This window comes from Fukomys damarensis, unplaced genomic scaffold (genome assembly GCF_012274545.1).
Source record: "Fukomys damarensis isolate Sample0158 unplaced genomic scaffold, DMR_v1.0_HiC HiC_scaffold_24, whole genome shotgun sequence".
NCBI classification, from domain to species: domain Eukaryota; kingdom Metazoa; phylum Chordata; class Mammalia; order Rodentia; family Bathyergidae; genus Fukomys; species Fukomys damarensis.
Window position 1 is genome coordinate 10,744,500 of NW_022900936.1, and position 20,347 is coordinate 10,764,846.

Below are 20,347 nucleotides of genomic sequence, written 5' to 3' on the forward strand. Positions count from 1 at the left end.
TGGATAGAGAAGGCAAGTAGTTTCTTACCTAGTTACACCAAGTAGAGGGAGGGGCGGGGCCCACCCAGGACTTCTGACTTTAAAGCTTTTGCTATCTGCCAATGGTCAGAGGGAGTACAACTGAAAGTCTATATAAGTAAGGACAGTAGTTTGTCTCAGTGGGCAGTGTCTGGGACAACACTCAAAGCACTGTAGGGAGATGCAGGTACAGATGTGTGGCTTGGTTTTCTGTGGTACGGCCCCGCCAGCTTTCCCTCCTGACGGCTGTGCAAGGCATGGTGTGCTGTGGCTGGTAAAAAGAATTTACCAATACTCAAGGAATACACAGGAAAGTTAAAAGAGTGCAGTGATAGGCTGCAAGAGAGCAAGACAGAACTGTGCCATCAGGCGAAAGGCTAAGATTTTGATGCTTGATGTTTAACATGATGGGGTTTAGAAACCTCCTCCCAGGACCGCTTTTCATCAGGTTCTCTCTCTGGGTTCTCTTGTCCATCTAGGTTCAAAGGTTAGACAGGTGTTGCCTGAAGGCTAACTTAACATTTTTGTTCCACAGGGTCAAGGGTCCTTAGTGTTGCTATAAAGTCTTTCCCAGGAAAATTAACTGACAAATGTATGAAGGTGGACTGTTAGTGGTCAAGGGAGTCAGAATGACGGGTATATTTGTACTTGAAAGGGCCTTTTGTCTGATTTATCTTAGGACAAGGGAAGAAATGGTATTCCTTAACACATGAGGAGCAGGTCATCTAGTGAGGTGTGTGCAGTTTTTGTGCCTAGTTCACACTGTGGAAAGTTAATTTTCTATTACAGACTCACCACTCAGCTGCGATATGGCCTTTAAAGAAACAATGGTAAACCCTACCAAAACAAAACAAAAAAAACGGTAAAATAGCCATGACTCTCCACGCTGACCACTGCTGTTCCGAAGCCACAAGAGGCTGGCTTTCTGGGACAGCGGAGATCCCCGAGACTCTGTACTATAATTTGGAGCTAGCTCCTGACTTTGCACACGAGCATCTTCCCAAACAGAGAACCCATTTGATCTCAGGGACTTCCGGGACCCCGCCCCACGAGGAGCATGCGCTCTAAAGGCTGCCCGTCGTCCCTCAGGCCCCGCCCCTCGAGCCTTGGCTCCTCCCGGCGTCGCCGCTCTCCCCGCCCCGCGCACGCGCGGACGGGTTTTTCCCGTGGCGCTCTGGGGCGCGGGAGATTCGTAGACAATGGCTGGAGTTTGGTCTCCATACTGTGGTAAGGGATGCGCTTCTGTTTCCTGTGTGTGTGATCACAAGAAGAGGGGCGACTCCTCGCTGCTGGGCCGGCGGCTCTCGGAAGACTCAAGCCGCCACCAGCTGCTGCAGAAGTGGACGAGCATGTGGAGCTCGGCGAGTGGGGACGCGTCGGTGGTCGGGGCGGAGAAGGCGCCGAGCGAGGAGGAGGCGGCGGAGGTGGAAAACCCGCTGGTGTTCCTGTGTTCCGGATGCCGGCGGCCGCTGGGCGACTCGCTGAGCTGGGTGGCCGGCCAGGAGGACACCAACTGCATCCTGTTGCGCTGTCAGTTCCGGCAAGGCTGGTCGGGGCGGGGCTGGGGCAGCCTTCTTCCCAGCGGCGTTGTACCTGGGCGGTCTGGAGGGAAGGGGGATTCTCCTTGGGGTCACCCTGGAAAAAGTGGAGGAGGAAGGTCACCCCTGCACTTGGGCTCAGGAGTGACGATCGTTTTCTGAGATCCCCCCATCCGGGAAGAGAGAGCATCCCTTGAATCAGCGTCGTCGCTAGCATTCAGACTTTTGGGGTGTAGCCTGTCCAGTGCGAGTGACTCCCGGGGTGGGGGGTGGGGGTCCAGTGCGCTGTTCATTAGTCATATTCTTGGTGGTTTATTCAGGAAATTAAGCTTTTCAGCTACTGTTTCCCTAAGGGACTGTTAAGATTGGTTTATCTAAGTTTTTAAACCATAGCGTTAGCACAGTGCTGTGGGGGAAGAAAGAAGGAAATTTGAAAATACCAACATCCCCAAGGAATCAGAGAGGAAGGAGAATGTAGTAAAAGAGTTAAGGCAGGAGGAATTCTATGTATTCATCCTGACTTTACCAGTTACCTGTATTATTTACAGTATTTGTAGAATTTATTTGGGGATAAAGTGTTTCACATATTTTTCTGAATTGGCATAGAAATAGGTGTTCTCTTGGAACTTGTGGTAGGCAATATATATATATACACACACACACACACATATATGTGTGTGTGTGTGTGTGTGTGTGTGTGTGTGTATATGGCGGTACTGGGAATTGAACCTTTTTGCGCAGCCCTTTTTTCTTTTTGAGACAGGATCTCACTGAGACACTAATCTGCCCCGCCTGGGCTTGAATTTGGTGATCCTCCTGCCATAATATCAAGAATGCTAGAATTACAAGTGTGCACCACTGCACCTGGCAGTCGGAGTGAGATTTGTGGGGTAGGGTTGACATGATGTGTCAGTGGGGTAGATGTAAGGAAGCAAGATGAGGACCGAGGATGAAGGCTGGAGATGTAGCTCAGTGGTAGAGTACTTGCCTAGCATGCATGAGGTCCTGAGTTCAATCCCTAGCATTACCAGAAACAAAATAAAACAAAATCCATCTGGGCTTTACTGAGATAAGGTGTCCCGTAGAAGGAGATGTGTGGCCATTTGTATCTGACATCTTGTCTTTATTTTCCTCCTCTGGGTATATTTTCTGATCCTGGGGTCCAGCTGTGATCTGTTCAAGTCATGGTCAGAGTAGAGATATTTGGGATACTAGGAACTTCTCAGGCACTTTTAGAAAAACGACCACAGCATCTGCAATCTGGAGGTGAAAGCAATGGTTTTTAGAATCTTGATTTTTTTTTTCTTTCTTGGTTTTGATCCCAGCTTCATTATAGTGCAGATGTTCTTTGTATTTTGTGCCTTAAGATTCTAACTTGTCTAAGTTCCACTACGAATTGAATTTTCCTCTTTAGTTTTGCATGTTTTGTTAGTGTCGTTGGTATTCATGGAAGGGAAGGAAATAACTTGTGCTATTTTTTCCAGCATATCTCCTGTACATTTAGGCAGGGTCTTGCTATGTAGTTCAGACTGTCCTTGACCTCACTGTGTAGCCTCGGCTGGTCTGGAACTCGAGGTGATCCTCCTAGCTCAGCCTTCTGAGTGCTGGGATGACAGGTGTGTGCCACCACACCTAGCTTACATTTAGTTTTAAACCACCCTTTGTGTGCATGTGAGAGAGAATCACACACACACGCACACACACACACACAAAAATACTTTGGGTTTTTATTTTTTCTAGACCTCCAAGTGCTAAAATAAAAGTTGGAGTAGAAATTCTCGAAATCTCTGCATGTGTATGATAACAGACTGCATTTATAAAACATTGCTTCTCTTTCCAGGTATATCCTGTAACGTTTCTGTGGATAAAGAGCAGAAGCTGTCCAAATGGAAAAATGAAAATGGTTGGTGAGTAAGGCTGTATCCGTGAAAATATTACATTAGAGAGAGAAAAACAATTGAAAATAAACAAGAAAATATCTATATCAAAATCTCAAAGCTGTGGAGTGATGCTAGTGTTGTAAGGCACAGACTATTATTGCAAACAAACAGGGCTTCCTGTGATCAGAAGCAGCCAGCCCAACGGGCTGTGGCAATCCCAAGTCCTTTGTGGCCATTTGAAAGGGTAGAAAGGACAGGTACCTTGCTGTACATGTTGACCATTAGCTGCATATGGCATCATCAGTGAAATGAGTAGGAAGCTCTACCATATATAATTGTCTCCCCAAATCTGAAATGTGTCTTACTGAAGTAACTTTAGGTGGTTCACAAATAAACAAAAGTTAATGATTATATTTTGACATGCATTAGAAATGCTGGGTTCTCCTTTTTTTTTTTTGGTACAGGGGATTGAACTCAGAACCTAGCATTTGCGAGGCAGGCGGCAGAACCACTATGCTAAATCCCCTGGGTTCTCCATTTTAATAATGCTAGGGTAACCTATTCAAGTAAAGTAGTTTTCAACTTTAAAAAATTTACTCTGTTTAAGGCAAATTAAATTGGTAATGGTTTAGATAATATATAGGTGTGACAACACTTGTGCTGTTGGCATGCAGGTGATTAAAATATGGAAAACCTGACCTCAGATGACTTCTCATTTTATGGATGAGAAAACAAGGTCAGGGATCTTAGAACTTCATTAAGGTCCCAGGCCTAATTAGAGTAAGAGCTGGGGCAATGCTTTTACCTCTCTTGACTTTGGTATGTTCTTTCTCTCTATTCCTACCTCTGCTCATTTCGACATCTCTTCCATTTTTTGCCATTTACTGGGGACCCCTGAAATGTTACCGGAAACCTCTGCAGTAGGCACCAGTCTCCTGCCCAGTGTATGACACAGGTCCGAGGGAAAAAAAACTGAAGCACTGAACTAAGAGAGACAGAAAGTGGGGTGCAAGGATGACCAATGCTGGTGCAACTGACAAAGGTGCTGGCCAGTCCAAGCCACTGTTTTTTATTGGTCATCAATTGGGGTAAAGGTGGGCTACATGCAAGGGCAGAAGTCGGGCGGTTTCTAGTAATGTAAACAAGGCTGTAAAGGACGAGACAAAGCATTCTTGAATTAAGAACAGAATAGACAAAATATATGCTTGCCTTTTTTTTTTTTCTTTCTGTACCGGGGATCGAACTCGGGTCCTTGTGCTTGCGAGGTAGACAGCGGAACCACTGAGCTAAATCCCTAGCCGACAAAATATATGCTTGTAATTAGAACATTGTCCTAGTAAGAAGGTCTTAATTATGGGAATGGCATTTGGGTGCAAGTTACTCTGACCGCTGTACATAGGCTTCAGCTGGACTCACTTCTGTAAACAAGCCAATTGTGGGATTAACTCTTCACAGCCTGCATGGCTTATAGCCTGCTTTGGGGCCTAATCAATATTGCAGTCTCCTACACTGTTAGTCCATTTTTCATTACTATAACCATTTTCTCCATTTTTGCCAGCTAACTACATGATTGTTATACACTTACTACATGTTCATTAAATTGGCTTAAGATTGTTATTTAAATTTCTTTTAAAAGGAATCTATAATTACTATTATTATTTTTTGGGGGGGTACTAGGAATTGAACTCAGGCCCTTGTGCTTGTGAGGCAAGTGGCAGACCCAATGAGCCAAATCCCCAGCCCAGGAATCTATAATTACTAACATAAATATATCATTGACCATAACTTGAAAGTGACTGAAGATAATTACAATGAAACATATTTATTAGAGGTAGCTGAGATATTGCCTGGCTGGTTCTGGTTTGTTTTCTCATTGTTAAAAGTTTTGCAACTTTTAAGTGTCAAAGGGACTCTAATACCAACCTGAGATGTTCTTCTTTATCTGGATTGGTATAGAATTGAAAGGGAATTACCTTTCTCATTCTGTGATCCAAAGTTATTTAATGCTATATGGTCTAAACCCATTTTTCATTTATTTACTTTTTTTGCTTTTGTTTTTATGAGACAGTGTCTTGCTTTGTAGTTCCAGCTGGACTTGAACTCTCTATCAAGCCCAGACTGGCTTTGAACTCATCATGGTGATCCTCCTGCTTCAGCCTCCCAAGTGCTAGGATTAGAGGCATGCACCACCACACCCCCCTAAAGCCATCTTTTGTCTGCCTTTAACTGTGATGAGTTTTACTAGATCCATGTGCTCCACACTTCTGGATATTGCTTTAGGATGCTTGCAAAATTCAGTAGGTGGGCCTGTCCTGCTGAATGCCTGTCTGAGCTGTTTTGTGGATGGGCAGCAAAAGCGTTGTGGCCTTTAGGAATATGTTTTGGGGGTGGCAGTGCTGTTTCCTCTGTTCATTCTGATTGTGCCCTTTGTTAAGGATGTTCACGCCTTGTGTAAAATTGCCCGCTGATTTCTGGCACTGTTATCTCAACATTGTTTGCTCAACAATGAGGGTGAATTCTGGCCAACTCTGCCATCTGTGCAATTAGAAAGATGCTGCAGTGATGGCTGCTACCAATTCGTCATCATTCCCCAGGATTATTGAAGAAGTATAGATTGGTCCGTTTGTCCTTACTGTAATGAAGTACCTGAGGCGGGCTGCTTTATGCAGAAAAGAGGTTAATCAAGGCTGCTGGTTGTGGAGGCACAGGCCTAGAGACTACTGTATTTGGTGATTGTTGCCTTGTTGGTAAAAAGCCCAGGTGGCACACAGTGTCACAAGGTGGGAGGCAGGGAATTTGGGTCTATGTGTCTCCTAGTCTTTCCCTCTTCTTACAGAGTTTCCCAGATCACTCCTGAGGCCTCCACCCTCTTGACCTTGTCTAACCCTAACCACCTCCCAAAGGCCCTGCCTCTGAACACCACAGCAGGGCTGTTTCTGTCCTCTCAGTACCTCATAGCAGGGACTGTCTTAGCATGAGGTAGGGAGGACAAATCATATTCAAACCTTACCAAGGCAGGAATGAGTTTATGTGCACCCTTTGGTGCATTTAGAGCCATTTGATAATTCAGATTAAAACAGTCTTATCCACTGATCAGTGTTATTTTGAGAGCTCAGGCTTCTCTGAGTATTCTTTCATGGCTGCTGATAATTGCACTAAATATTGGTTCACAATCTTGATAATTGGGTGTGACAGCTTCCTAATTATCAGGTTTCCAATGTACCATGGAGATCTGTTGGTTTTGTAGGCGGGGATCCCTGTCTTACAACTTAGGGTTTATGAAGTAAGTAGGTAAACTTGGGGTTTACTAAGATGCTTTAGTGTTTCTTATATAAAAGCTTTAAAAAATTCCACAGACACATTTCTTGTCAGTGTCTTATTATCTGCTTAACTGTATCACCAGTGAGAACTTATAATTTATCAGGTGGTGTTCCATTTTGATTTTTATTCTGTCTGTTGCTGCGTGATAATAAACATCTCACAGTGTCCGTAGGTCAGCCATGATACGTATAATCCACAGTGTGCTCTTGGGTCTTGGGTAGCTCCCTTTTGCTCTGTAGCAGGAACAGATACTTTGTGATGACAGACAGCTCACGTACTGACAGAGCTCAGATACTCTTGGCACAGTGGGCTTTTGTGCTATCTACTTCACTTCTGTGCTCAAGACTAGATCTAAGTCTCCAGTGGTCATCAAGCTGCTGTGTGCCGGGCTGTCATTTTAGTATAATAAGTGGTTATAGAGTGGAAAATTTGAATGGGCCAATTTGATAAGGCTTTTGGGAGACAGTGGATTTTAGGCCAGGTTTAAAGACAACCTAAGCTGGGCATGGTCCCAGCACTCTGGAGACTGAGGCAGGTGAATTGCCAAAGTTCAGAGCCAGCCTGGGCTACATAGTGAGTTCAAAACCTGCCTGAACTACATGGTGAGACCCTGACTTAAATAAGAGCTGAGGTGGCGTGGAGGGAAAGTACATTCAGATATGTGGACCCTGAGGTGAGAAGTGTCTAGAAGGAAGGAACAGTTAATGTGGAGAAGTAACGACAGATCATTAAATCTTTTTTTTTTTTTGGTGGTACTTGGGGTGGAAGCCAGGGCCTTTGCCCTGAGTGCTACCTCCCATCTGTTTTTCTTTTCTGTTCTTTTCCTTCTTTCTCACCCTCCCTCCCCTTTCTTTATTTTTTAAAAAGTTTTGAGACAAAGGCTTGCTAAATTGCCCCACTGGGGCCTCCCAGCTGTGGGCTACCCTGCCTGGCTTATTAAGTAAAATTCCTGTAAATCACCTGTGTAGGACATATCTGTAGTTGACGAAAGTACTTGTGTCAAAGTACACTTTTAAAAAGCAGTTCTAACAAATACGTAATTAACACTTGTCAAACATGTATTCAACCAATTTATGAGGAAGCCAGGAGATGGCAAAGCTGTCTTGAAGGAGGATATTGCTTCTTAGGGTACTCTGATTAAAGTCTGCTGATCATTAAAACCTCAGCCTCTGGTGTTATTTTTTTCTACTATTGGATATCATTCGTATCTCCACCAGACTGCAGTGATTTGGAGTGTATCTATCATCTCTCTATAAGCCATCATCTAACGTTAGAGTTTTTTTTGGTTTTTTGAGACAGGGTCTCACTATGTGGTTCAGACTTCCCTGGAACTCACTATGTAGCCCAGGCTAGTCTCAAACTCACAGCGATCCTCCTGCCTCAGCCTCCTAAGTGCTGGGATTACAGGCATGCACCACGACACCCAGTTAGATTCTTTCTAAAGTAAGCAGTGTTACCTCCCAGCAGAGCTGGGCGGCAGACTAACCCTGGACCTGTGGGCTGAGCACCTTTTTTTTGTGGAACTCAGATTGTTCAGTTCCTATTGTATGATGCACTGTGCCACAGTGGCAGAAGTGACACTTAGGACACACACCAGAAAGCGAAAACATTTATCCTCTACTTCGTTGGAGAAAAACATTGCCTACCCCTGCCCACGAGTGTTTGCAGTGGGCCTGTGGTTGGTCAGTGGCATTAAAAGGGCATACAGAATCTTTTAGTTTTATTTTGAAAGTTGAGGTAATTTTTCTGAATGTCCAACTGAGAAGCCTACATTCTAGAAAAGCAGCACGTCTGTATCCTCTCTTGTTATCACCTTGTGCCTGTCCCTTGTCATTGCATGCCCAAGGCAGTGTGGCTGGAAGTGACTGTCTTCATCTCCCTTGTAAGCGCCTTACTGTCATTTTCCCTCCTTATACATTGACTTGATGTGGTCAAAGCGACTTTGCAACTTGGGCCTGGAAGGGGGAGATGGCCGGTAGCGATGGGGTTTTGTCATAACAAGTTGCAGCTGTGTTCCCTAAAGCAGTGACATTTCTCGATGGCAGCATTCTTGAGACTTTGTACTGTTCCGGCTGCTCCCTCCACCTTGGCTACGTGTACAAATGCACACCCAAGCATCTAGATTACAAGAGGAACTTGTTCTGCCTCAGCGTGGAAGCCATCGAAAGGCAAGTTTTTATACATGACCGGCTGCTTCATAGCTCATTTCTTAGAAAGTTAAGTTTGCAGAAAAAATGGTCTGGAAATAACAGAACTAAACACTGGCCAACGCATTTTGTTTTTCAGATAATTATTTCTGACAAGCCACTGCTTTATATATTTTTTGTTTCAACCTGATTTGTCTGGTGTTGGAAAAGTTCAAATGCTAAGTTATGGGAGAAAACATTGTGAGAAAATTTTTTGAGTAAAAATGTGTTTACTTGTTTTTAAAAATTGTTACTTAACAAGATTATTTAAGTACTAACTGTATAACTCAATATATATATATTTTTTTTAAATAAATATTTTAATTGTTTCGGAAAAGATGGAACATGAACTTGGATTAGAAAACATGACATTAGAAGGGTTTTCTTTTGATGAATGCAAAAACAAAACAAAAACCAACCAAAGAGACAAAAACACCTTAAAATAGTTAATGATAACTTTCTGGATCTTCCTCTTCCATCAGAAGCCAGATATCTTCTTCCTAGGCACCTGCTCTAAGAACCGATTCCTCTTTTTTATCTCCCTCTGGCTGGGCCTGGACAATTCCCTTCTGTCCCCACCTCCCCTCTTCCAGTCATATTGTGTGGGTGCTAAAGACCCTGCACTCTGACCAATGAACAGAACCGTCCTTTAAGCCAGCAACCCACAGGCAGTGGCACCCAGAGCCTCACTCCCAGTCCCTGTGGCAGAAGCCACAGAGCTGGCATTGTTTCCACTGTCCCAGGAAGAAGGAGCCAAAAGCTGACCCTCAGCACAAATCAAAGCCCGATGTAGAAGAAAATAAGGGCTTCAAGGCCCAGAGTAGGCTGTAAGCTGTGGGCAAGAAAAGGGCATTTTTATAGCCATTCCATCGTGAGAAACAAGGGAAAAACTGGACCCTTTCTATTACTGTGGTTTTATAAGCCAGTCTGAGCTCCAGGGGCATCTGCAAACATAAAAGGATAGAAACAGATCATATAACTTTGTTGGCTGGAGATGAGTGATGAACAGGAAGGTAAAGCAGCTTGTGACAATCAATTTGTAGGAAGGTGATGCTGGGACCTTCAGCTCTTCACATGGCTGCCAATCCTGTAGAGGACAACACAGTAAGAACCAAGATAGCCACCCCTGACTGGTAGAGGTGGGCAGTCTTCAGGCCTTTTCCTAGGTCCCACATCAAGTGACAGATCCCATTCCAGGTGTGATACATAAGCGGGAAGACAAGTGCAAACTTAGCTGTGTAGATCAGTGCTGGCCCCAGACACAACGACTTCACAAATTCCAAATAAGACTCAAAGTTCCCAGGGAGCAGCAGTGCCGACACACCAAACAGAGAGACCCCTCCACTCAAGGCCATACCAGTTCCGCGATGGCAAATAGGCATCATCATGGGAAGAGACCAACTGTAGACAGTGATATGGGGAGATACAGGACGATTTGAACCTGTATTCTTATTCCAGAACCGCTCCATCTCTTATTTGGCTGTGGTTCCCAAAGGCACAGCATTTCTGATACAGAGCTGAGGACTAAGGTGGGATTGGAGGCAATGTCGGCCAGCATGTCTCAACAAGAGTGCCACCATCTTGGATTCTCTCAATATATATTGTTCATTTCCCCTTACCCTGTTAGCTGTTAGTTTCTTAGAATATCTTGAAAAATAAATTCAAAATTGGTTAGGAAAGCAGTTCCGTTGATGTTCTGGAAAAGTAGATACAAAATCCAACTATTGCCAATAGTAAACAGTTGTCTTTTTGAGATAAGCAAAGGGATGCCTCCACTCTAAGATTTATAAAAATTGTTAGGGAGCAGTGTGAATTAGGGGTGAAGACAAACATCAGTTAAAGAATTTCAGGTGTCAGTGGCCCTCCAGTTATTAGCCTTTTTTGTTTGTTTGTTTTTTAAAGGACACAAAATTCAATAATTCAGTAATGGGCCAGGGATGTAGCTCAGTGGCACTGTGCCTGCCTCACAAGTGCAAGGTCCTGAATTTCATCCCTGGTACCGAAAAGAAAATAAATCAGTTGACCTCAGTGTGTGTGATCCTTTCAGGATAGCTGAGAGGGCTGGGCTGTGATCACTGGAGGAGTGCTTGCCTGGCTTCTGACCACAGCAAGGAACAGGATGCTCTTTAACTCTTACATATCAGGAAAGGACGACAGTTTAAGAAGAAAAGAAAGTTCCCACGCTTTTATTATTTGAGATATTTTATCACTCCTGCACTTTCTTACATTTTTTTCTCAAAAATTTAAAACTTTTTTTTTTTTTCCGAAATAATTTATCCAGCTATTGCTCCATAACTACAGTTTTGTCACTTTGAACTAGACAGGTCAAACAAATCAGATCAAAATTTAATTATAATCTGCAAATTCTTTATAACCCTTACACAAAAGAGTAATAAAGGGAACACTGTTCTTGCTAAAAGCCCAGTAAGGAGAGATACCTGTTTTGGTTTTAATATGTGGATAGAAGACCCAGACAAACTGAATGCTTCTTTATTCTCCATGAGGTTTTTGGGACATGAAATTTTAATCCAGTGGAGTTGGCATAAAACTTTAAAAAGTGATAATACCTGTTTAAAGGAGAAAAGGTTGAAGGTTTTATACTAGAAGATCATATTGAAGCTATTTTTCTTGAGCAGTTAATTTATGAAACATTATATTTTGGGGCAAGATTTTCATGCCAAGGAATCTGGTTTTATTTTAAACGTGTATGCCCTCTGTAACTTTTTTTTTTTCAATCTGCTAAACTAGGTTTATTTTTTTAGCAGCATCTTTGTGACCCTTTTATGCAGATTACTTAGGGTAGGTAGCACTCTCACCCTTAATCCTAGTGCCCTCAGGCCTAGCCCCACCATGAATCAGTCACACACTCTACATTCAGCCACTGCTGAAAAAGCATGAGGCTCGGAGGGACATCTTAGCACAAGCCATAACATACCACTCCTGGCCCCCCAAAGACTCATGCGTATCCTTTTATGCAAAAAAAGCATTCAGTCCATCTCCAAGCATTGCCAAAGTCCTAACAACGTCAGCATTGCTGGAAAGCCCAAGTCCAAAGTCTCCTCTGAGATTTAAGGCAAATTTAGCTGCAAGCCCCTGTACCAATGAAAGGAAAGTTGAACACTTCCAGCATTCAGTGGCACAAGATAGACATTTCCATTCAAAAAGTTACAAACGGGGATATAAAGGAATGGGACCAAAGCAAGTTTCAAATCCAGCAGGGCAGACCTTAAATCCCACAGTTCCACTTCCTGCATCAGGCAATCTGTGGCAAGTTGTGAACTCCAAGGGGCTTGGGTGGCCCTGCCCCCGTGGCACTGCAGATGGTTGTCTCCCATGGCTTCTGTCTTGGGCCAGCTCTGCTCCCTCCTTGTAGCTTTCCTCAGCTGATCTACCCTCCTGGCTTCTCTAAACTTTAGGGGTCTCCACTGCACTTTCAGCTTCACACTCAGCCTCGCCCACTGCCCTCTCGGGTGCACCGCTTGACACCCCAGGCCTTCTGAAATCTGGGTGGAAGCCTTCCTGACCCCACAACTCTTCTGTTCTGCATGTGCCTAAAACCAGTGCCATGTGGATGATGCCAAGGTCTGCAGCCAGCTGGAGGAGTAATAGTAGCCAGTCTTCCCTCTCCCTTGGCTGTAGGGGTTGAGTGAGTGCTCTGAACCCAATTCCAAGGAACAAATTCTCCAGGCTGCCACCACTATTCTGGAACATGGTGCCCTGGGGCTCTCTTCTCAAAGCAAATTCTTTCACTTTTGAAATTTTGAAGATGCAAAGTCTTGCTGCTTCTTTTGATGCCCTCAGGCCATCTTTTCTATTCTGTTCCTTCCCAACAGTCAAAATCTCTGCTCTATTTTTGTAGGAAGTAACTTTACTGGACCTTCCTTTCTGATCAAACTCAAAACATTTTGTAACTTTGTTTTTTTGAGACAGTATCTTGCTATGTATTCAGGCTGGCCTTGAACTCACAGGCCGGCCTCCACCTTCTGGGGATCCTCTTACCTCAGCCTCCTGAGTGCTGGGATTACAGTGTGTACCACCACCACTCTGGGGTACCTCTGCAACTTTTACTTACAATTTTATAAATCAGTCAAATGCTGCTTGAATTTTCTTTTATTGAGACAGAGTCTTACTATATCGTTTAGGCTGGCTTCAAACTCAAGTCCTCCCCCCTTCTGACTTCATTTCTTTATTTCTTTTGCCTACAAAGGTGGAGGTATTTTTGTTTTCCTAACTAGGGAGTTACTTGCCTTCACCCCCGTGTTATTTTTCAGGAATACAACCCATGGACTTCTAAAGGGAAAAAAAGAAGCAACATACAAAGTTGCTATGTGTGATAAAAGACTCTGTTCATAGACAAAGAAATTGAGTTTTCTTCTTTGTTTGATCTGCCTGGTTGCCAGTGCACGGCCTATTTCCCCCTGTTACTAGGTAGTCTTTCTCCTGTTTAATACTTTTCCAAACCATAGTGCATCATAACCTTACAGTGCAGAGAAAAGTGTGACTTGGAGGATAACTTAGAACTTGCCCAAACTTGGGTAATCAAGAGCTTACTCCAAATTATTATTTATTAAAAGTCAAATATGAAGCCAGATGTAATGGCCTACACTGTAATCCCAGCACCCTGGAGGCTGAGGCAAGAGGATTGCCGCAAGTTTGAGGCCACACTGGGCTACACAGTGAGTTTAAGGCCAGCCTGTACTACATAGACCCTTTCTCAAAAAACAGACATACAAACATCAAATATAAAAATACATGTTTCCAAAAAGTTAGGTAAAACAAGAAAGCAGTGGCTTCCTTGAAACCAGCAGCTTCTTTTGGATCTTTAAACTTGCCTGTAGAATTTTGAACCATGGTAATGTTTTTACCACCCAGAGCAAGTTTATTTTGATAATGAATTACATATAATGAGAAATTAATGTGTTGTAATATCTGGATAAAACTTATGGAGAAGACATGATTTTATGCAGTACAGCTTCCTGTGTAGGTTGCTTTAACAAATACAGTTGTGTTCATTTGCTTGCTACTAATATATAGTGTGGTATATATAAGAGTTTTACTATTTTTAAGTGACATAAGTGTAATTTTTGTTCCCTTTCATGTTTTAACTGTGTACCGCACTATGCTTTAGTTACACTTTAGGGTCCTCTGAGAAGCAAATTGTGTCAGAAGACAAAGAGCTTTTTAATCTTGAAAGCAGAGTTGAAATGGAAAAGTCTCTGAAACAGGTAATTTTATTCTAAACATTTGATTTCTGTTATAAAGAACAATGAAGAAATGCTCCTCCACATGGCAATTCTCATGCCATCTGGTTTTGTCTGAGTACTTTCCTGGTGAATGAAAGAATAATTATTTTATTTCAGTTGTTAGTGAGTTGATTTTGGGGTGAACTAAACTATAAATTAAGCTAAAGCTTTATCAACAAAATAATGAGGACATCGCATGCCCAAATCCAATCAATATGTATTGTTAAACTGTAAAACTAGAGGCATAGCTTCACACCAAATAAATATTTGACTTGGTTTATTTCACCTTCCTTATTGCTGAATGTTAACATCTTTCCATAGCGTGATAGGCAGATGGTTAAGCATGTATACGTGGAAAACTACAGTTTGATAGAATTATGTCTTATTTAAAAAAGATTTATGCCTCTAAATGGTTTTGTTAGATTCTCAGTATCTGCTGTACATAATAGTAACATTCAAAATTGCACGAACTGTGTATTTTTAACATGTTTAACTGTATCATTTTCAATCATTTTAATATTTGTGTTTCTTTATGTTCTTTTTTAAACTCAATAGATGGAAGATGTCTTGAAGGCATTACAGACCAAGCTGTGGGAGATCGAATCGAAATTGTCCTTTACCAGCAATAGCTGAACTTGGTTCCATGGCTGCCTCTCTTACTCTCACAGGAGAAGGTGTGCAGAGTACTTCTGCAGATCTACATTATGGATTGTCCCCCACATTAGAATTTTAAAGCTAGTTTATGATACCTGCTGGAATTGGAATTTAGGAATTTTCATTTTGATAAGAAACTGGGATTTTTCTGAACTATTCTCTATGTCAAAATCATTATTCTTGACTTCCTCTACTTTTATAACTTGCTTTCACCTTTAATATGTGGAATAATATTGAATAGTGAATGGTAAGAACTTAGTTTTTTCCACCTACTTTGAAAACATGCTGCAAGCTTTTTGGAAAAACTGGTTAGTTGAATTATTTGTTAGAATTCTTTGAAAACTTGTCTGAGAACAGAATAAAATACACACACACACACACACACACACACACACACACACACGGGGTGGAGGCGTGCACACACAGGATTCCATTTTGTGCTGCTATATGTTTAAGAAAATCTGAAAGAATATTTAACACAGTCACTTATTTCTGGGGTTAGGATCCTAGGGGAATGTTTTTGTTTTTCCATAATGTAAGACTTTTGTAGTTAGCATATTTGGTGTGTGTGTGTGTGTGTGTGTGTGTGTGTGTGTTTTTGAGACAGCATCCTGCTATGTATTTCAGGCTAGCCTTGAACTCCCTATGTAGCCCAGGCTGGCCTTGAACTCATGGTGATCTTCCTGCTTCAGCCTCTCCAGGGCTGAGATTACAAGTGTGCATCACCACACCTGGCTATAATTACCACGTATATTGTGTTTATAATCAAGGAAGAAAATAAAGATGAAAATAAAGTGCTTTAAGATTGATTTTTTTAAACTGAATTGTATTTAACTGAGTTCATAAATCCTGGGACCATGAAACCCCCACATTCTGTGAGCATGGCACTATGGTAGACTTGGTCAGAAGTGTAAGTAAAGGTAACCCCAAGTCTCCAGGCTCCTTTCTGCTTCCAGGTACTATGGGGTCAATAACAGCACTCACTGTGTACGGATAACTCCCCCAGCTTCCGCTCAGATGTTCCCTAATTATGTCTGAGCAACTGGAGTTACCACAGTAAATGTCCAAGTCAGATGATTTGATCATTGCCTTAGTCATGAGTGCTTTTTGATAGAATGTCGATGCCTTTACTAATTTAAAAAAAAAAGCCTCCTAGCTATCCTCTCAGAAACCTACTAACAGGTAGAGTATGGTACCATGAAAGCCAGTGTCAACTCCCAGTGGCAGATGACAGGGCCTTGCCCCGGTAAGCTTGATCAGGTCCCTGTTGTCTGTCCATTTAGGTGCTTTGGTGACACCTCTTGTGTAAGTCCATTCAGAACAAGTAGGAGAGTATGTTGGCCACAGGATTCAGTTGACGTTCTGGTTGGTCACACTGGTTACAGAACACTCCAGCAATCATTTTTTGGGAGCACGCCAAAGACATAGGGAGGCTGACTGCCTCACTCCTCATACACTGTTAGTGCTGGGGCAGGAGCTGCTGCTCAGTACCTGTAGTCGGTGCACACATCCTGAAAGCTCATTTTACCAATGAACAGTAATTGCTGATCTCCATGATACTAGCTTGTTAAGCACTGTAGGTCAAGAGCTAAGGTGCTGTAGTGGCTTCCACTCCCGTGGGCTGTGGCCAGCAGAATCAACTTTAGAGACCTTATAATATATTTTTTTCTTGAGAGTCATTTGTCAAATGCTCAGGAATATGCATTGGCGGTTTAACCACTGGCCATAGTGGGGATATTTACACCAGAGAAATCAGCAAGGATAAAACGTCAGAGCTTCCTCTGACCCTTGGGCCTGGTTTTCTAGCACATTACTGTATATTTTCAATCTCCCTCCAGCCTGCCTGACTTAAAGCTTAAAAGCAGAGAAAAAAATACAACTTTTTTTCGCATCCCCAAAGACTGGCTCCTAACAGTTTATTGAGTACTGTAAATCTAACATGAAACACTACGTTTTAAGATTGGGGATTACAGTCTCATTCTTTACTGCCTGTGAAGAAAAAGAAAAATACCTGAAAGTGAAAGACCTAGAATTTTATATAAACAGTCGGTGTCGTATACACATCTTTTTCATTCTTCCTGAATAAGACAAATAACTGGGCAGGTGCTTGCCTGTGAATAAACAGAAAGGTACATTTGCTATCACTTGGTCTTTTTTTAAAAAATGACATCTGCTTGGTTTTTTAGCAGTAAAATGCATCAAGGGAAGCTGATCAGCTAACGTAGTGTTAGCATCTTCATTTCTAGAAGGACTTAGACGGCACAAGTGCCTTCCCATGTTCTCCCCCAGCCCCATAAGATGAAGTTTATGGAGCCCTTTCAGTGGGTTCCACCACGGCCTGCACCTTGAGATTCTGCCACTGCGTCCCTGCAGCCTCTCCCTCTGCCCAGAGGTGCTGCCTCTGACTCAAGCTGTCCCTCCTCATGTGTCTTGGCTCTCCTGCGTGCCATTTCCTTGGAGTCCTTTATTGCATCTTGTTGCAGTTATTGTTGGGTGTTGTGTTTTCCATCTGTTTGCCCGTTTTGTCTTCTCTCCATTGGAGGTCAGTTGTTTAAGAGTAGGGATTTTATGTTCCAGCCTGTGCCAAAAGGAAGGCTGACAATCAGGAAGAGCTCGTTTAGCTCCAGCACTGTACGAGGCTGAGGCAAGAGGATCGCATGTTTGAGCCCAGCCCGGGCAACTTAGCGAGACTCTGTCTCAAAATAAAAGAAAGAAAGCTCATTTATGGTTGGGTGGGATGGACGAATATTGCTGCATCACAAACCTCTTCTCACATCCAGAGCCTTTATCTGCCCTGGGTTCTTTGTCTTGACCTTTAGGCGTGCTCAAGTCTCTTCTTGGTGACAAAAATCTGCCATAGCCCAGTGACCTTGCTAAATTGTCCTCAGATTCATAACCACACCAAGCCTGACTGTTGCTCACGTACTCTGGGAATTTTATACTCTCTTGAGGACACCTATGAGTTCCTACAATGTGTTGCTGTCTGAGTTCCCTAGAAACTTGCGAAAATTTAAAACAGCCCTCTTTAAAACTTTTTTTTTTTTTTTTTTTTTTTTTTGTGGTATCAGGGATCCAACTTGGGTCCTTGCACTTATGAGGCAGGCGGCAGAACCACTGAGCTAAATCCCTGGCCCTCAAGCCTTTTGGGTTGTCTGTGTTTCTTAGCAGAGTGTGGTGAAGCACGCGGGGCAGAATGCGTCACCCTAGGGCTGCTCTGGGGCAGTTGCGCTGTCATTCTTGGGCATTAGTAGCATGGCCTGCCTCTCCTATGGCGGCCCAGCCCTTTCTCCTGCTGCCCCTGTGTTCTGCCCTTGACCTGGATTCTGTCTCTGCAGTCTTGTTTACTCTTTCCCTGCCACAATTTCAGTGATCACCCCTGTGTCTAGAATCCTTACAACCCTAAACTTTTACTGTGTCCCAATCTGAATTTCCCACAATCCAGACACGCCTGTCCCCTGTGTGCTCCACGCACGTGCCACATGCTTGCTCTTATCAAAACCTATCATTCCCTCTCCGAACCCCACGCAGCCCTGTCCCCTTCCTGTGTTTCTTGTGCTCTCAAGGACTTTGCCCTTCTGCCTTAGACCGGAAGCCATAGGTTCACATCAACTCTTGACGGTGCCTCCTCACCCTCCTGGGGTTCATTATCCCTCCCAGATCCTCACCTGACTGCTTTCATCCCCTACTCCCCAGTCCAGTGGACACCCCATTGTTCAATCAGTCTTTCCACACCTGTATCCCCTGCTGCACACGAGCAGCTCCCAGTCTGAGGCTCCGAACCCTTGAGCCGGCCCCACATGGCTTCGTGGCTCTAACGCTTATCCCATCTGACACTTTTTTGCCAGTCAGACACAGTTGTGATCTCACACCTGCCCCTCTGTTATCCATTCTTCTTTGTTGTCCCAGGTCCCACATGAGTGCCACTTCCTCCAGGGTGTCTCTTGGGAATTACTCTCTTCCCTCCTCATCATTCCTAAATTAGTTCTGGATATTCTTTTTGCTTTATTAGTTTGATTTTGTATTCTAGTCTGTAGGAACTTTTTCTTTAAGACTAGGAAGTTTTTCTCCCAGAGATCCCACATACTGTAGGACTTGTATGCTGGATAGAAGCGATTAATAAGGGTTTAATTTTTTTTTTAGTTTTTTGAGACAGGGTCTAGCTATATAGTTCAGGTTGTCTTTGAACTATGTAACCCAGGCTGGTCTCAAACTCGTGGTGATCCTCCTGCCTCAGCCTCCCAAGGGCTGTGATTACAGGCGTGTTCTACCACACCCAGTAGTTTTTAAATGAAGAGAACAATTTTTATCCCTGTGTATTTTGTAGTAGACCAGTTACGATGGTAAGTAAAACAGTCTGAAAAAACAACTCAGGGGCCAGGGATTTAGCTCAGTGGTTACAGCACCTGCCTTGCAAGCGTAAGGTCCAATTTCCGGTACCAAAAAAAAAACAAAACCAGCTCTTAAAGTTGAGAAAATGGGTTATATCAAAATGTTCTAACAATATTTTAGAATTGACATGTAAGAATAAGAAGAAACTACCCCCAGGGTTGGGGCTTTAGCTCAGTGGTGCCTTGCCAGCCTCACAAGTGCAAGATCCTGAATTTGATCCCCTGTACAAAAAACAAAGACAAAAAAAAACAACAAAAAAAATCCCAAATGCAGTGGTGGTATGGGGCTAGCATAAAATGTTACGTATGTAAATAGGAAACCGAGAGAGAATTACCAAATTGAACTCATTTGCATGTGCAATTACCCACCTGTGATCATTCTACTGTTGTGTCTCTTCCACTTTTCTCCCACACCAAGTTAAAAATACTCTGCGTTAAAATTTATTTTCTTACCTAATACAATGACTTCTTGGGATTGAGGGTGTACACACATCTCCGCTTGAAACAAGACACTGGAATCACAGTGGGCCTCAGCCTGTGCCATGACTAAGTGTGAGCAAAAAGCTCAGCGGATCAAACACGAGGTTTGGAAGGCAGTGACCGCTGTGTCTGCCTCATCCCTCGGAGAACACCAAGCCAGGGAGGTAGACCACAGCTTTCTTCCTGTCGTTTTTTTTGGACACCGGGTCTCACTATGTAGATCCAGCTGCCCTTGAACCCAGACTGCCTCCAAGTTATGGTAGTCTCGTCTCCGGTGGGCACCCCCACACCTGGCCCCGCACCATGGCTTTTCTCGGTGTGAATTCATAAGAGACAACTGTCAGACGCCCACCCAAAACAGCTGTCCCTCTGAGAGGACTGTCCAGGTGGCGGGAAAGGCATCAGAGGGGGCCTCACCCAGAGGGGCACTCTTTCTTGGGGGACAGACGATCTTTCTTGGGGGAGGGTGTGTGTGTGCATTAGTCTTCGTTTCACTGCTGCGATAAAATACCTGAAATGCTCAAAGGAGCAAAGGTGGTTTTTTTGGCTTACAACGTCAGAGGTTTCAGTCCATGGTCAGCTGGTTCCAAGGGAGAAATGGGCTGGTGGAGGAGAGCTGCTCACCTCGTGGTGGTCAGG

The 20,347-nt window shown here is 43.4% G+C and overlaps 2 protein-coding genes across 3 annotated transcripts; one reads left to right on the forward strand and one right to left on the reverse strand.

The window, feature by feature from the left end:
• The first annotated feature begins 1,164 nt into the window (after positions 1-1,164).
• Positions 1,165-15,442, forward strand: Mis18a (MIS18 kinetochore protein A). 2 transcript variants are annotated; one of them, XM_010608628.2, is made up of 5 exons: positions 1,165-1,548; positions 3,397-3,463; positions 8,803-8,925; positions 14,072-14,168; positions 14,742-15,442. In XM_010608628.2, exons 1-5 carry the CDS (start codon positions 1,218-1,220, stop codon positions 14,817-14,819), a joined length of 696 nt encoding a protein of 231 aa, XP_010606930.1. In that variant the 5' UTR covers positions 1,165-1,217; the 3' UTR covers positions 14,820-15,442. The 2 variants fall into 2 exon arrangements, with proteins under 2 accessions (XP_010606930.1, XP_010606931.1); XM_010608629.2 differs by lacking the exon at positions 8,803-8,925.
• LOC104851443 (succinate dehydrogenase cytochrome b560 subunit, mitochondrial-like) lies at positions 9,998-10,527 on the reverse strand. The gene has a single exon (XM_033755964.1). The coding sequence runs from the start codon at positions 10,410-10,412 to the stop codon at positions 10,014-10,016; it is 399 nt and encodes a 132-aa protein (XP_033611855.1). The 5' UTR covers positions 10,413-10,527; the 3' UTR covers positions 9,998-10,013.
• Positions 15,443-20,347: the final 4,905 nt, after the last annotated feature.